An 18,374-nucleotide genomic window follows, 5' to 3' on the forward strand; every position below is an offset into this window, starting at 1 on the left:
GAAGACTGTTTTTAAAACAAAGGTTCCATGATTTAGTGTACGATGTACTCTACTCTGAGAGAGCAATAAGCTGTCCCAGTACAGAGCACAAAGCAGCTTCTAGCCTGGCATTGTCCGGTAAAACTTCGTAGAACGACGTTCTTTCACAGCCAGCTTAGAGAGTTATTTTATCGTTCCTCTCGAAGAGCAAATCCGTCCGAGTCGTCTCAACTGATGATTAATTGATGATCCCGTATTTCAGTAATATTTTTTTCTTTCATAATTGAAGAAGGAGGTTATCAGATCCCTATTTTAGCCGCGTCTAACTTCAAGTTCATTTTTCCGTATTCCGTGCGAAATATTCTACTTGAACTTTAAATACGACGCATATGCTTAAGACTCCGGTGTGCAGCGGCTGCGCACTGGTCGTTTAGGTTCTATCGAGTGGCGTTCCGGGAATCACCGGTTTAATGCGACCATACAACATATATAGGAAACCTGCGGATTGGTTTTACTTGCGCATCTTGTTTCCTCGAGGGCTTTTTTCCGCCACATATTCTTCATATTCATCGCGCGTACGTAAACTTTTGCACAGAACGGCCTCTACCATCGTGGTGTCTACACAAGCAGCGTGAGACACCTCTGCCTCAACAACTTAATGTGGACCTGCAAAACGTTTTGAGCTTGGGCAGGAAACGCTGCTCATCGGTAGTCGAGACCTCTGAGAACAAGCGAGGCAAGCATTAGAGTGCAGCTCGCACCCTTGAAGAAGCAATTGATCTTAAAATAAACTAGAAATCATTCTCCCTATCTTCGGCTAATGATGACATGCCCGGACTCCCGCGCCGCCTACCATGCATATAGCCAAAGTCACGGTCATTGTCTCATTTGGGCACTGATGCATTGCCTCCGAGATAGTGCGCCGGCGGGTTTTTCCCCGGCCGTCTCATTCGCCACGCTACCCGGCTAAATAAGGTGATCATCGCCTCCGAGATGGCGGCCACGTGGCGGGCTTTTCTCCGGCCGTCCCAATCGCACCGACAGAGCGTGTTTCCAGAGGTGGGTGCGACTCGCTCTTTTCTCCGCACCGCGTCGCTCCTTGGCGAAGCTTGCATGTGCCGAGAAAAAAAAAGTTTTACGCTTTTATATAACTTCGCGCTTATTTAGGAATGTCGGGCGCAGGTGTACGAGAGGCAAAGTCAATGCTTGGGCGCATATATTCACAAATGGGCCTTTTTTTGCCGTACATTGGCACTGCACCTTTAGGTGCGATGCTTCTGCAAGAGATGCGCATGTGCTGTAACCATACTTTACATCGATGTTTCCGGGCTGTATTCTATAGGAGGACTGGCAAAGAAAAAAAACGGCAGCCCGATCCGCAAGCGAAATCAGGTGAGTGGCGCTTGCTGCGCTCACGGGTCACACTCGATCAAATAAAAGGTTTCCTTTTTCTTTCATTTCATTAAAATAGCGCTACTTTTTAATGTAACGCCATATGGAGCATTCTTGCACGCTTGCTAATATAATCGCTGTGGCGCGCAGTGACAATCACTATCGTGTTAGTTTACTGTGCTCTTGACTGCATCCAAATTGAAGGGTCTCTTATATGGCAGAACTGTGGCTTTCCGAAACTATGTATTCATCAAGGTTGACTTGTGAGGAAAGAAAAAGTGTAAGTTGTCACTGCTATGAATTTCTTACTGATGACAATAATAAAATTTGGAAGGGTAGTGGCATCCGGGTGCAATTAAGTTGGCCAAGGTGATCGTCAATCGCAATCCGGTGAAGAACCAAGTTTGGATAATTTGCGCCCCATCTTTATCAGGTCGTGCGGGAGAAAGGTGGCAGTACCCGTTATCCAGAACCGAATGGCGGATTGCATAGAGCACAATGATCTTTTTCTTCATTACCTCATTGGCTTTAGGCCATACCTCTCCACCCAGGATGCTATCAAAATCATTAGGACACAACTTTTAGATAATTATACGAGAGACACCAGAGCGATGTTAGGCTTGGAGATAAAAAAGGATTTCATAATGTGCGTCACCATTTTATTTTGAATGCGATCTCGAGTCTCAACCTAGGTTCCTCATTTCATGCGTTTGTCAGATCCTTCCTGAGTGGTCGGGAAGCCATACATAAAGTTGTCGATCTGGAATCGGGTGTGGAAGTGTTGCGAAATAGGGACACCCCGCAGGGATCTGTTCTATCACCTTTACTTATTAACATCGTCATATCTCGTCTCTCGAGGCAGCTTTCTGGAATTTTAGATGTTGGTTACACAACCTAAACCCGAATATCACCATTTGCTGTAGAGGAGGAAGTAACGGCACTGTAGAGGCTGCCCTGCAAGAGGCGATCAACACTACTGAGAGTTTTCTGGAAGGCACAGGCCTTTCCTGCTCTCCAGAAAAGTCTGGGCTTCTCCTCTATAACCCGGTCAGGAAAGACCGTTGACCGCTAGGCTGGGTGCCACCCCTAGAGACAGAAATCCATCTACGTACCAAAAGTGGACGATCAATCCCCAAAGTCACTTCCATTCAGGTCTTATAGGTATGACGTTAGAGGCAACGGGTACTAATAACATCACGATTCAAAGGTTGGCAAAAAAGGCTGATAGTGTTTTTAGGCGCATAAAGCATCTGGCTAATCGAAGCGCAGGACTATCAAAGGACAACTTGGTGATGCTTGTACATGCTTTTCTACTGTGTCATTTTGTATATGCGGTGGCAGTGCATGTTCAGAACAGACCGGAAAGAGACAAGCTTAATGCAATGATTCGGAAATTGGTGAAGAATGTTCTTGGGCTTTCAAAATACACCCACACAGGTTGTCTCGTGCAGTTGGGAATTCATTATACATTGGAAGAAATCGCGGCAGCACAAGGAAGAACACAGGTAATTAGGATTGGGGATTGATTGATATGTGGGGTTTAACGTCCCAAAACCACCATATGATTATGAGAGACGCCGTATGGGAGGGCTCCGGAAATTTCGACCACCTGGGGTTCTTTAACGTGCACCTAAATCTGAGCACACGGGCCTACAACATTTCCGCCTCCACCGGAAATGCAGCCGCCGCAGCCGGGATACGAACCCGCGACCTGCGGGTCAGCAGCCAAGTACCTTAGCCACTGGACCACCGCGGCGGGGCGAGGTAGTTAGGCTGTCTGGCTCAAAAGCGGGGAGGATGACTCTCGCGTATATGGGTATTCCATCAGCTCAGATTGAGGCTCTGTACCAAGGGTTGACGGGTTGACAAAGGATCAGAAGGAGGATATCATTGTCTCCTCTTCCTGCATAACATGCATCCCCAACGAAATCTTGGAAGGAGGCGAGCGCGCACTCAAGCCCACCTCCACCAAGTGGCGGACTCGACGGGGGTTCCTGTTTCGTAGACGCGGCGCAATATGATGACCAGAGAGACCAATTCATGGTAATGGCAATCAACCACAAAATGTTTACAATCAATGCGGCGTCGTTATGCGCCAAAACTGCCAATGCAGCTGAACACGTTGTCATTGTCTTGGTTCTTTTAGATCAGCTTCATGAACATATAATTAGTGATTCTATAGCTGCATTTGTGCCTTCAGTGTCGGAGCTGTCTGCAAAGAGGCCGAAAACACACCCGGTGAGAAGTCGCTTACAACCCATATCCTTACGTGGTTACCAGCTCAGATAGGAAACATGGACAGAGGCGTTACCAATCTCAATGAGTTGGCCCATGCACGCCAGGGCGCGAGGGTGAGCAGTGCACAGTTATGGAGGACCTTTGGGTCGAACTGGAGATTTCGTAAACTGGCATCCGCCAACTAGATATATATACAATAAAATTACGCAACGTTTCGCTATGGATAGGAGAACCTTTCCACCTCCACATAGGAAGCTAAATAGAGCGCAGGTGCTCACATCTCAAATACTTCAAACAGAAATCTACCCTGCCTTTCCCCACAAGCTTTACCCTGAGGTTTATTTAACTAACTCGTGTACAAAATTTGGCGCTATAGCTACCTTACAGCACATGCTCTGGGAGTGCCCTTCGGTACGCGGCACCGATACCAGCAAGCGGAACTCTGCTCTCTGAAATCTGGACTTAACATCACTACTTTGGGCTTTCCAGAGAGCCCACGATGTGGTGCTAGGTCTCGGCCTTACTGTCCCATCGTGGGAGCGGCCCACCGTGTGCTAGGGTGCACGCCTTCCGACTTTCAATGTAAAGTTTTCCCAAACAAAACTATATAGCAGAATCGTTCCGGTGAAAGCTCAAGACCATCCAAGGCGTTTAATTGTCCCTACCGCGAGATAAGCATGCACACCTGTGAGCATCCTCTTTTCCTCCTCTCGACTGGGGAAAGTGCGCGTAGGAAATGAGAGTGCGCGCCACCGGGTCTTGACGATGTGGCGACGCGCACTCATTGCGTCATCTTGCTGGTAATGCTGAAAACACGATAGTTCCCCTCGAAATGACCATCACCAGCGATATGTGGTAGATATGCTTGCCATTTGAATGTTGAAAGAGGTGCTCCTTCGTGCCTCAGTGGATAACGCCTCGCACTCACAATTGAAAGGTCCGACGTTCAATTCCAAGCCCCGGAGTCCTTTTCTAGATTATTTTTTCTTTCTTGAGTTTTCATATGCATAGATACGTATACAGATGCGGTAAGTGACGCCGAAGCTCTCGCTGACGCCGGCAGCGAAACTTAGCCGACAGTGTCCGTATAATTGCTATCGCAATAAAACAGTGATTAGGACGGGGCTAGAGGAACACACAGCACCCTGTCTGCGTTTTCGTCTCGTTTCGTCTTTAGCCCTGTTTTATTCTTCGCCAAAGGGGCACTGTCAGGCCATCCGAGCCACCACCGTATATTTAATGGCATGGATAGCAAATGAAATGCGGGAAAAATGCGTCTAACAAGACAATAGACACGAAAAGCGTCCCACCAAGCGCTACCTTCTTAAACACGCGCCCCCCTCCAACTCCACTTCTGAAATAAATTTCTACCTACGCCGTTCACCGATAATTGATTACGCCCCCGAGTAAATGTCTAACACAACTTGTTATCGCAATCTTAAAAACCCAGTAATGGTGCCAACACCAGCGCAGGCATGCCCGAGTAGCTACGACCAATTCAGCTTTGAAGCTCGTACACAAAGTCGTTTTGTCTGTGCGTGCACGCACTCGGCGCGAAAACTGTCTCCTTCCAGCATGACAAGAGAGTGTTGTCTGATGAGTGCCAATGCTGTAAACATGGCGCTCATCGTGAACAACAGAATCAACCGAAGCCACAGAATCTTCTGCCACTTCTCGTCTACCGCTAAGAAATTTACGAACATTGAGGTTTGTTTCACGGAAATCTTTATTTCAGCATTCCAACGTCCTCTATCTAAACAACACAGCACATCAATGTAGCACGGAATTGCCGCTTCTATCCGTTGCCACACGTCGACATACGTAACGTGCGTGTACATGTGCAAAGGGCCGAGCCTTCAACATGGTGGAAATGTGTAAGGCCGCCGCTAGATGGTAGCAGATTTTACAAAAGGTCAATAGCCTGTGAAGGCGCATTCATTGTTTCTGTACAACTTGTACGAGCCTGTACCGAACGTAATGCGCCATACTCCACAGACTCCAAAGCGAAACAGCGTCGGGGGGGGGGGGGTGGAAGGACGGAAAGAAGAACCTGTCATGAAGTAAAGAAATTTCCACTTTTTACAGCGCAGCTCTTTTATGTTGGGAGCAAGTCCGCGTATTACGCGCAAAAACTCGGGTGTCTATGCCCCTCAAGATAAGTGCAGCGTCCTACTACAGATTACTGCAAGTTTGAATAAAAGCGAAGGCATTCAAGGGAGAGAGCAGAACGAAGAAATGATGAAGGGCTATGAGAAATCAATTTGCAGCCTTTGTGAGAGAGAGAGAGAGAGAGTAGTGCCTAGGGAAATTAAGGAAAGGAGTCCGGCAGGATGGCGTGGGCGGCAAGCGTTAAGTGAAAACTTGCAGAAGAAGAAGGAAATGGGGAGAATAATAGCGAAATGAAACGAAATAACGATTCGAGGAAGGATTCAAGTCCGCCACTATAACAATGCAGTCTGGACAACTGCGATAACGAGAAAAAAACAGTAATTTCATCAGTCAAATCAGTCTTGTTATAACGTTTTCAGTGTTTGTGGCGTAAAATATGTTTTTTTCATTAAATATTTATTTTACTACAGAGAGGGTGGAAGTTTCTTCTATACAGCCGTCAGCATCTTTAACACGAACGCTCCGCCGCGTGTGTTGCAGCAGTTTGATTGAATCTTGACACAACGTACGTTTGGGTTCTGTAGCCAAGATGTTAACCATACATGCCGGCATACTATCCAAGCCTACCGAGGTATTATCTCGGCAAAAGCGACCAGCTCTTTGCGGCTGGCATCAATCAAACTAGCCCTGGCGACGCATCGAAGTGTTCGTGTTAAATGAGCTGGCGGCTGCACATACATTAAATTCTGGTGTTACAATGGGTGAAGATGCATCAAAATTTATGTTCTCACACTTCAGAATATATATTCTGCGCATTTTCATGCGATAAAATGCGCGTGCCTTCAAAATAGAGCCTCCAATGACGGTGAGCATTGACAGCTGTACATATACAAATTGGTAAAATCCTTATAAAACTGAACCTAGTTGGAACTGCACACAGATACAAAAACACCCCCCCCCCTTTTCCATCGCAAGTAGATATTATCACTCGCGTACAAACACACACAGGCTGAAACTTCCCACAATTGAACGCGGGGTAACAATTTCGCCGCAGTATCACTGTTCTAAAAAATGACCTGCCAGGAAGGACCATGCAGCACATTTCATCGTTACACAGGTGGCTCTGAGCGCTATCACTTTGAGGGCATAGCTGCCGTATCTGACAGGGCATTTGTTTGATTGAGAACCACTGTTCGAGAAATTGCTGTCGATCGGCGCTGCGGCTAGCCGCGCTATCAGTTTCGTGGTTGAAGTCACAGAAACGGCTGTAGCCGCCTTTGTGGTAACAAGATTGGTTGGACTGTCACGAATTCTGCACCGAAGGAGGCACCCACGGGGATCATTTGAAGAATGAATCGCACATCATGACCAGAATCTCTTCAATGAACGCCTTATTGCACGAGTTGATGGTTATGTAACGTTTATCAGGAGAATTTTCCTTGTGAGCGTGGGGTAATTGCGTCAGAACATCACCTTTTATTGTTTAATTACGCAGATAAGCGCTACAGCAGTACTTTCAGATATGTTAACGTGCGCGATGAGACAGCGTAGAATATATATTGAGACGCTGCATTAAAATGCAAAATATATATATATATATATATATATATATATATATATATATATATATATATATATATATATATATATATATTCCAGTAGATCCTCCGTGAGCGGCCACAACAACCAACAACGTGGTTTATTTCGACGTTTCGGCCTAGAGTCTGGCCTTCATCAGGATATATATATATATATATATATATATATATATATATATAGAGAGAGAGAGAGAGAGAGAGAGAGAGAGAATTAGTACTTAGTGCAACCAACAGACACTAAAGCTAATGCAATATTAAGCTACATACTTGGAGTCTGTAACACAAATGTGGTAATTAAATTTAAGCCACATTAAAAAAAACTTTGGTTCAAGTGAAAATTGTACGCAGACTTGCAGCTAGGCAAACAGGTTTCTGCCACAGATTGACGTCATTACTTAGAACCTCCTACAAAAAAAATAATAATGTATACAAAGGTCATGTAATGCCAGGAGTCTCTTTCACACGTGTAATATTGCGTGCCCGAATAGCATACCTACACCAGGTGTCAAGACAGGCAAATTGTTCAAGTTGAAAATATAAGGACCCACTCATTAAAAAAGCGCTTAGGCGTACCTAATCATCAGCATCATCAAATGATGAACAATGTGAGCAGGTGCGTGGGTTCACGGGTTGCCTTACGCTTGCAGAATGGGTAATTTGCTGGTTCTAAAAAAGAAATATGGCGTAGCGGCCCCTTTACAGTTCTACCTACAGTAGGAATTCTACGTTTATGTCAACCACCGGCGTTATTAGGATGAACGTTTTTGTTTTTGTGCTATGCTAGACATATCCACAGAGAAGCAAAGAGAGGCTACCGGTTGAGATGTAGGCGATACGAAGGCGGCCCGATCGGACGAATGCAGTGCTATTTGGACGAAGACACGAGACCCTGATAACCACAGAAGAGCGCCGACACACAACTCATTTCTACAACCGAATATCAAGAAGTTTTTGTACACATGGCTTAATGATTTCGCACCTTCCGCACGCCATTAGGAATCGCTGAACATCGTTTGTAGGATTGAGAACTCAGTGAGAAGCATAGCAGAGGCGCTGCCATGCATAAGACCCAAGAGTAACTTTGGGTCTTTTTCTTCGTTGAAGGCCTTCCCTTGGAAAATTTCGATAACCATTGATATATGCGGCTTTCTGGTTCCTCTTGATAATAAAAAAAGGTGGATTCTCGGCGCTTTCAAAGTTCTTGTTCAAAAACAGCTGGGATAGCAATTAAGAAGAACTTCAAGGAAGTAGCTTTGATTTCACAGAAACAAAAAAAAGAACAAAACCAGTGAAAGTCCTGCAAGAACTGCACTTTGAGAGTCTCAAACATCAAGCAAAAAGGTAGGTGAAGAGGTCTTTCAGAGTCATCATGATGAAGACGCAAGTTGAAAGCACCACTTTAGGCCATCGTCTCCGAATATGGCACACAGCAATGCATCGTATACCTACAGAGCCTTCGGAGAATTGGATATTGAAAACGCCTCACTAATACGTCAAGACACCTTTTTACCTTTGGTAAACTCCTACTGAGAGTCGGCAGCTATAAATTTTGAAAGAAAGTTTGCATGTTAAAATACGTAGTATTTCTATTAATTCGTAAGTTGCTCCTGCTCTTTGGGACATCTTGCCAGTCATAAAAAAGCGTTTCGATTCCTGATTTCCCGACTCGGGCGTGGTAAAACTCTACAGGTACGTGAATGACTCCTTGTATTTGCAAAATATGTATGCATCGAAGGGACTGAGAGCGTTGCGAATGCCATTTTTGATGTGTTCAATACAAACGTCACCAGCCTTATGTCCACGTAGGATACCGGACCCCAACAGGCTTGAATTGTAGGCTTCCGGTAATTTATTTATTTATTTATTTATTTATTTATTTACAAATACTGCAACCCCATTAGGGATTTTCGCAGGATGGTAAATAAATATTTGACACAACTAGTAGGGCAAACAAAACAACGAAAAAGAAACTACATGTGGTACAAAGTTTATGCAGATATAGATAAAATGCGCTTCAAGCAAAGCCCCGCCGTGGTGGTCTAGTGGCTAAGGTACTCGGCTGCTGACCCGCAGGTCGCGGGTTCGAATCCCGGCTGCGGCGGCTGCATTTTCGATGGAGGCGGAAATTTTGTAGGCCCGTGTGCTCAGATTTGGGTGCACGTTAAAGAACCACAGGTGGTCTAAAATTTCCGGAGCCCTCCACTACGGCGTCTCTCATAATCATATGGTGGTTTTGGGACGTTAAACCCCACATTTCAATCAATCAGCTTCAAGCATGATTGAAACAACGCGTCAAATATAGTTGTTAACACAACGAAGAGGAAGATAATCTAGTTACACAATATGGGACATGAACAAATTCAGGGATGGCTGCAACACTACATTGTTCGACAGTTGATTCCATTCATTCATAGCCTCGGAAAAAACGAGTACTTAAAGCAGTTGTTGCAAGTAGTGAAAGGGGTGATTGTTAGCGCACGTCGCTGTCTTGTAGCATAACCTGTAGAAAAGGACATTATCTCCGCAATACCAACGCTGTAATGTGCTTTAATGAGTTCACAGAGAAAATTTATTCTGAGAACTTGGTCTATTTGTGTTAAATTTGGTAAAATGCCTCTTTTTAGCAAGGCTGTCACGAAAGTACGTCCGAATCTGTTGTATATATGTCAAACCACCCGCTTTTGAATGCCTTCTACTTTATCAACGTTTTTTTTTTTTTGGTGAACGGATACCAGAATATAGATGCGTAATTTAATGCAGGCTGCACAATTGTGTTATATGCAAGGAAACAAGCTTCTGGAATTGTGAACATGAAAGCCCATCTAATGAAGAAAAGCTTTAAATTGGCAGAATTATACATATTATTGATTTGTTTGTTCCATTTGAGATCCTTAAAAATACAAATACCAAGGTATTTTATGTGGTCGACTTCAGAGAGCAAGAAATTGTGTGCCGAATGATGCAAATGCAGATCGCATACGCTTGCGCGAACTTTCACATAAAAGCTGTTTTGTCAAAGTTGATACACATCTGCCAAACATTACACCATTTCACTATTCTATGAAAGGCTTGATTTAGTCGTATCTGTTCACTGATAATATCAATTTCTGAATAAATTATGCACTCATCGGCATACAGTTAAATTTTCACAAGGATTTCAATAAATATATCACTGTATTAGGAAAACATACTGTTGCTGGTTTAAAAGATACGCAGTACGCCAAGTAACAATTTCAGCCTTACCCAGAGTGAAATCAAGTTTGTGGAGTATATTTTTGTAGGAAACATTGTCAAGGGCTTTTGCAAAGTTCATGAAGTTCATCCACCTGCTTACCTGAATTTATCGTGACAGAGAAATCGTGAACAGTAGTTACTAGCTGAATGCATGCTGAGAACTCTTTTCTGAAACCATGTTGATTGCATAACAATATATTATTTTTCGAAAGGAATTCATTATTGTGGTTATGTATGTTATGCTCCAGAAGGTTGCATGACGTTGAAATCAAGAGGTAGGATGATAGTTAACGATTGTCTGCTTATTACCATTTTTGAAAATTAGTTGCACTGCTGCCGTTCTTACAACGGTCGTTAACTCACCTTTAGTTAGTGATTTGGAAAATAGTACACACAGTTTTTTAGACACCCATAGCGCAAATCTCTTGAGAAACTCATTTGGTAGACCATCGGGACCAGGTCATTTCCTAATATCAATCTTACGAAGCATGTTAAGCATTACATTTTTATCTATAGCAACGTCAGAAATAGAGGAGTATGAAGCATGAAAGTATGACAATGAACCGTTGTCATAAGTAAACACCGATCTAAAGTGTGAAATAAATGCATCTGTTAATATCATACTGTTATTACTCAATACCCCATTAACAATGTAAGCATTGGATAATTTGTTTACTGCGAGAAGTGAGCCTCCAGAATTTTTCAGGCGATGTTGAGATAAATTCCGGAAGTTTCTCCACAAAGTAGCGTTGCTTGTCTGATGAGACTTTTCTTTTTACTTCCGAAGAAAGTTCGGAAATTTCAGCAAGTAAAACGCCTGAATCTCATGCAGTACTTCGTTATGCCTTCAGGCAATTTGTTCGTCTTTTTAATTTCAAAGTGTCACGAGAAACCCAGGGATATTTATCTTTTCTTCTCTTTAACATAGAAAGAAAAAGCGGGTTGGGCAATCATTTACAAGATCTTTATATTGGTTCCAAAAATATGTATGTCTGCGCTACTGCCCTCAAATTAGTCAAAAATTAGCGAAAGAATATCTAATATGGCAACATCATCTGCGAGCGAGAAGTTAGGCACAGTAGTGACATCAGCTCTTTCATTCACAGAGATGCCCGAAAGAGCTAACAACACAGAGGAGCAATCGGAAATTCGAGGCAGTACTTCGCATTTCACTTGCCCTGTAATAAATCCACTGGGGAAAAAGAGATCGAGAAGGGAGAAGCAGTCGCCTTGAATTCTTTTCAAACCTTCTACCTCATGCCGCAGATGAAAACAAAAAATTATATCGAACACCACTTTCTCTAGCTTAACATTAAAAACATTCAGTGTGAAGGTCGGCCAGTCTAGCTTAACATTAGAAACATTCAGTGTGAAGGTCGGCCAGTCCACATTTGCAATATAGAATTTTCCGCCTAGAATTAGTCGATCACCTGGCTTCACATGATCAATCAGGTAACTTTTCTTATGAACGAAGAAATCGGGAGAGGAACTAGGTGGTCAGTAAAGTGCCCCCAGTACATATCTAACAGAGCCATGATAAGCTTTACAAAATATGCCCTCAATGTTTGGTATGTTTCTTATCGTCAGAATTTCAAGATGATCTCTGTATAGTAAAGCCATGCCCCACCTTTGCTTCCTCGACCTTTCCTGTGCACCCTGTATCTACGAGGAACAAACTCACTATCTTTTATGGAATATTTCACCCATGTCTCTGTAAGAATAACTATTTCAGGGTAATGGGTCACCAGCATTCCCTCTAGTTCAGTGACTTTGTTGACAACACTTCGGCAGTTCGCTTTTAGTATAATTTAAGTTCTTGTGGCTTTGGCATACAGCGTCATTTTTATTTTTCTTTACTTAAACACGTGCACTTTTTCTTTCATCCCAGCCAAAGAAAACGCCATATACACTCAATGAAATGCGCATAAGTTTTACTTGTGCATAAGATGTGCTGAAAATTATGTCTAAGGTCAAAGAAAGGCATAGTTCCTTTTTAAAGCGCCCATTACAAACTCCTCAGCAGGGGAAGAGATGTTTTCGCTTCAGTGCACCCTTGCAAAACAGTGTGAACACTTCGGTCAGCGAAGGGTTTCCATCACACTTAGAATCTGAAGTTTGTTAGTCATTGCTTCAAAAACTAGTCGGCCGAATGTGGAAAAAGGGCGAAAGAATAGAAAAATACAAGTGCACGTGATTCCTGGCGTTCGTGAGATGCTACATCGCATCAAGAAGGTAGCGTCCAAACACGATGTTTCATTGATGTTTCTAGCCTTGTGTAAGTTGTCGAAACTGTGCAGCACGAGAAATCTGCAAAGCTTACCTCAGAATATGACACATCATCGAAACAGACTCACGGAATGTGTTGTAAGCGTTGTTTCTGACATTTCCCTAAGCTGTGGCCGCCATTGCAGAGGACAAAAACGTTTGAAATAAATAAGGATCCCGATTTGAGTTTATGTCATAAAGCTGCAAGATTCCAAGCTGACAACTCGAAACGTTGTGAGTGCATGCCACAATTTAACAGCGCCACATCTTTGAAGAGTGCAAGAAACGACAGAACGTCCACTTGTTGAAGCATTTTTTTTTTTCGCTATAAAACAAATCCACAGATAATCACGCAAGCATGACTCCAGTTTCGCTATCTGACGCTGAAATCGAACTTAGAGATGGTTTTGTGCAACCTTGACAATTCACATCCACCACTCATCGCCATGTTCCTGTTGGTCATTTGTTCATCTTGACACTTTTAGCCACCACGCGAATTAAGTGGTTCCTATTGTCGCATTTTGTGGTTGTTCACCTCGAGGCTGAGTCTTTTAAACGCTTTGTGAGGCACTACTTACTAAATGAAACTTCTTGCTTAAAATTTTCAAAACAATCGCACAAGGAAATGTTTAACGCCATCTTCACTATCGACAGAACAAGTTCCAAGAAAAACGTTGTACATGTATGTACCATGATGTTCCTATTATTTTTTTTCTTTTTTTTTCATTTCACTCAAGACAAAATTGTTACACTTTGTATTGGGGCTAAATAAACGCCTGACTAGGTCGTGCAACCCCGGCAGCAAACCAACAAGCATCTGTCGTACACAATACACTGGTACATATTTACCCAAAATGATTACAGGGATAAAGAAAATTGTGAGTGAACAAACAGACAAACACAGCTGTCTTAAATTGATATTGATACAAGAAACGTGTACTCATATTGAGCCACAAACAAAAAAAATGAAAATAACAAAGTTTCTCGCCGCTATTGTGATAGAAATGCACAGAAATATAATCAACATTCATTAGAAAAAAACCTATATGACTGGGCACGCTTATGTCCAGAAGGAGAAACCTGCGAACGCACTGATCAGAACTTTAAGAGAGAGGTTATTTATAACTTCAACATGTCCTTACAATATTTAGTAAACAATTGAAGGCCATTAGAACAATGTGAACACGAATACAACACATATTAAGTCACAAAATTTTAAACATCATTGGGGTCATCATTTTTTTTCTGTTGAGAGTTATTTTGTTATTTTATTGAATGAATTACTGACGTTCTATTCTAGAATAAAGGAAGTATGGTTTGATATTGATTTAGAATGTCTGGTATACGTGAGCTTATTCATTGGTCACCGTAGTTTGTGCGTGATCTAGGTTTGTAGATTAAGCTCGTACGTAATTCATATGGTGTTTGCTTGGTGTAATATGTAACCAAAAGTAGTGATGTATTTACTTCATACTGGCGGTGTATATCTAAGCATAGCTTGTGCCTGTAAACTGATTGATGGGCAATATTCTGTGGCTTCTAAAATGTGGTTAAGTACTTTCGTGTAGTGTAGTGTTAGATATTGCACGTATTGCACGCTTTTGTAGCACTAAAAGAGAATTAAGGTTTGTGACAGTCGTTGTTAGCCACACTAAGCAGCAGTATGTTAGTCGTGAGTGTACTAGAGCATACTAAATTTGTTGCTTAATATTTGTTGGAACGTAGTACCTCAGTCTACTTAAAATGCCGATTCTTGTACAAAGATCTTTTTTTATCGTGCCTATGTAAGGATTCTTTGTAAGGGCCCGTGACAGAACTATACGTTAAATAATCAAAGTTTTTGAAATTAAAAAGAATGAAACATATATGTGTGAGTGTGGCTTCAATTGCTTTGTCGGGTGCACGTTAAAGAACCCCAGGTGGTCGAAATTTCCGGAGCCCTCCACTACGGCGTCTCTCATAATCATATGGTGGTTTTGGGACGTTAAACCCCACATATCCATCAGTTGCTTTGTCAGCTAAAGAAATGAAGTATCTGGAATCGTCACTTTGACGTCAGCGATTTCAGATTGTCGCGATCGATGATGACGCGTGCATGAGGCGTGCTTTATCTTAACAAGATATGTTCCAGGTTTTATCGGTCCACTGTTACTATATATATATAGCATAGGTGATTGCAAATAAAACAATAGTTGCAAGTTAGCGCTGTGTGTGTGCGTGTCGTTCTTCTTGTGTCCTCGTCGTGGTGCGCTATACTCTTACAAATGATGAACTCCAACCAACTAGCATGGCAACGTGTCCTCAAGTTCAATAAACCAGTGCGATAGCCACCCTTTTGGGGTGAGCACCATCCACCTAAGTCAAGTCCAAAAGTAGTTCGTTGATAAAAACTGAATAATGAGGGCATTGGAAATCTATCAGTTGCAAGCAAATCGGTGTTTTCTGTTCCGTAAACGGCCAAATGCTACATTGTACAGACACCTTGATCAGTGTTTCCAAAGTGCTCATTAATGCCACTGATGACAGTGGACAGAGATCAGTAATCAAGCATGTGCACAAACCCAATTTAAGGTCCATGCCACATGTTGTAGTGAAGAAAAGCTTGAAATGGCCGTCTTCCATACTTTGGTAAGTTGCACGACCAGTAAGATCGATGTTAATTTTGTCCGTTCTTTATGAGCGTTTAAAACACAGTGAACTGGTGGTGCGCATGTGTACTATGCACTGTCCTAATACAAAAAGCTAAATTACTTTCTTTTGTCTGTGATAATGGTTTTTTGTTTTTTTCTCGCTAATTGCGCAAGGAAGCCCTAGATTTGTCTGAACGACGCGGACATGAATGCTGTAAGTTGGTATTTCAGTCGCTTCATCCTCAATTTCACATTCGCGTTCTGGTTTGTGACATGTCTGTTTATTGACCTAACTTTCGCTCATCACAAGGCTCAGTTGGATTGTTTATTTTTATTTATCAAATACTACGCACATGTAGTCCACGTTGGGAGGGCGATGAAAATGGTGAAACAGTAAACGCCTTCGGAAAAATATTAGAAAGAACAGGGAAAGCCAATACAATAATAAAAAATTGAGTAAATATGTTTAGCAAGATGCTATAAAACTCATCAATAATTACATAGTTATGATGTGGTTACAGTACGAAGAAAAAACATTATCGAAAGGGTTCGTTCTCGTGAAGTAAGGTGTTTATGCATCTTATCTATGGTGACGTGCAGGGACGTGCATGGGCGATATATATAAAGATGAGTCATGTGGTGACTTGTTCGTGGAAAGTAGTTTAATGATTTTGACTGTTTGCTTTTGTTTTATTGCCTGTTTCCGTGTGTTCATCTTTTTTCTATTCCGAAGCCTTCTTTTTGAAGTGCACTGCCTTGTTATGAGTATTCTCGAAAAAGTTGCTTGCTTTGTTTAATATGTGTGCGCATCAGATAAAGCTGGTAAATTAGAAGTACTTTTTGCTGGTCTAGTTGGTACAACCTAATGAGGCAAAAACACCATTTTTTCTGCTTCTTCGTTGCTCCTGTGGTGTTTTAAGTGTCTAGAGCTTTCCCTAATTAGCTCGTAAACATGCATTGATTCTTTTATATGCGCTTTTTTATTTTATATAATGTTAATTCATCACTCCTGTCAATGTTTTGGCTGATATTGACTCATGTATGGAATTGTTACTCCGGCACAAGGGCTAAAAAAACACCAAAAAGGAAGATGATGACAACGTTGTTATTGTGGGTTGTACTCACGAACTGCCCTGAAATACTGTGCGCTCTGCGTGGCCTTAGCTGGACTCGCTGTCAGCAAATAAATCTTCTCCGTGACACTATAGCAATGTGTGGCGCATAAAAAAAGCATGTCGAAGTGCAAACAAACACGGTTATAAGTCAGCGCTCCTCTGTGTCTCTCTGTCCCCAACATTCGTCTACGTAGCACTGTATTCGTACGCGTATTTGGTACCAACTCACTCACGTCAAAATATTATTGTAACAGCGTTCTACTTTTTTGGATAAGCTCCACCCTTCTCTAAGTTATCCTTTTTTTTCTTTACGCTGAGGCATACACACAAATATAGAACAATAAGGCAGGACAGGTGCTGTCCCGTCTTTGTCAATGTGCTTAAGTGCTACAAGAAGTCATTTCGCAATTTCTAATATTTGATTTTTTATTAGGTTTATCGAGAGGCTCGTGCAAATAGAGCATATCTGAACAACATTTATACATTTACATTGCCGAGTAGAACAGCCGTTCTTTTTCTGAAAAGCGTTTGGATACAGACAATAATCACAAAAGAAGCCAGCGAAGAGTCCAACGCTATCGTTGCCTTCCCCCGCTCACCAGGAACTAATGAATTTTACATGATATACATCAGCCTTGTTAATGTTTTATTCATGTACTACAATATATCCAAAAGCAGGCTAAAACTTAACTTAATAACTTTCAACAACTCTAACTTAGCCTCATATGATGGCATAAAATAAAAATTTTCAATCCTTGCCACGACACTCGCCTGCAGCTGCTATATTGTTTATAAGACAATTTGAAAAGTGCAACATGTGTGTTAGTATGTTTATCTAATGGTAAACCTATCATCACAGTGTTAATAAAAAAGAGGTCTTTTAAACAATACATCATCCCTCCAAAATGACAGGGACCTTTTTTAGTTGAATTTGGCACAGTTTTATTAAATATCGATAATGACATGAAAAAAAAATACCCTAACCAATGTTATGGCTAGTTTCAGATTTTATAAAATTCAAGATCGCTTACCAAACAGCTCAGCTTTTTTTATTTTTTCGTGTTCTTATTCTTTTAACGTAGTTAGGTCGGTAAAAACTTTTCTTGATTCTTACTAAACACTGTAGTTAATAAAAAAAACTTGTTCTTCAATTATACAATAACTGCGTGTCAAGCATTTAGTGAACAACCAGTTACTTCAAAATTCCAAATGAAAGGGGGCGCCCGGCCTACGATATTGCACTTGGTTTCAAAAAATTTAGGTGAAGAGCGTCTCACCGAGGCTTTTCACTTGTATGACTTGCAGAAACAGCCCGTTTGACGCGAGAAGCACCACCAGCGGCCATCTCCAGGTCCCTAACAGTGACGCTGGCGTGATTCCGTGGGCTCCTCGACCGGAGGCCATGCAGTTGCCGTCAACGAATTAACGGAAGGCCGCTGCCGTCAACTCCCACTACTTCCGAGATGCAGACACGCGGCGGAAGAGTTCGTCGAGCCAGCGCCTCCGTCTCTGTTCGGGCAACTCTCACCGCGGACTCTGCTGTCTGCTCTGGGAAAGCAGCGGCGGGGAAAAGAAGGACGAGCGGGGAACGTAGGAGAGGGGCGCCTTGGGAGGCACACTCGCTTCACACGGAGTGCATGGTCGGGTGCGACAAGCGCGCCACCCTGCGAGCAGCTCGAGTCCCTTCCAAGCTTCCCCAGAGGCCCGTGGTCTGCGTGGTGTGTCGACAACGGAACGCTTTCGTTGTTGCGTTCATTCTCCCTACAACCGTTCCCTAAAACTTATATTGCTTTTCTTGCGCCGTAGTTGGTTTT

At 42.5% G+C, this 18,374-nt stretch overlaps 1 protein-coding gene across 1 annotated transcript in view; it reads right to left on the minus strand.

Moving 5' to 3' along the window:
• The window catches only part of LOC119172936 (nephrin), a 210,235-nt gene extending 192,129 nt beyond the window's left edge, over positions 1-18,106 (minus strand). The window contains exon 1 of the mRNA XM_037424077.2: positions 17,838-18,106. Coding sequence (XP_037279974.2) covers positions 17,838-17,964 — 127 coding nt within the window. The 5' untranslated portion in view covers positions 17,965-18,106. The remainder of the gene's footprint in view (positions 1-17,837) is intronic.
• Between the last annotated feature and the right edge of the window lie 268 nt (positions 18,107-18,374).

Source organism: Rhipicephalus microplus, chromosome 4 (genome assembly GCF_043290135.1).
Source record: "Rhipicephalus microplus isolate Deutch F79 chromosome 4, USDA_Rmic, whole genome shotgun sequence".
NCBI classification, from domain to species: domain Eukaryota; kingdom Metazoa; phylum Arthropoda; class Arachnida; order Ixodida; family Ixodidae; genus Rhipicephalus; species Rhipicephalus microplus.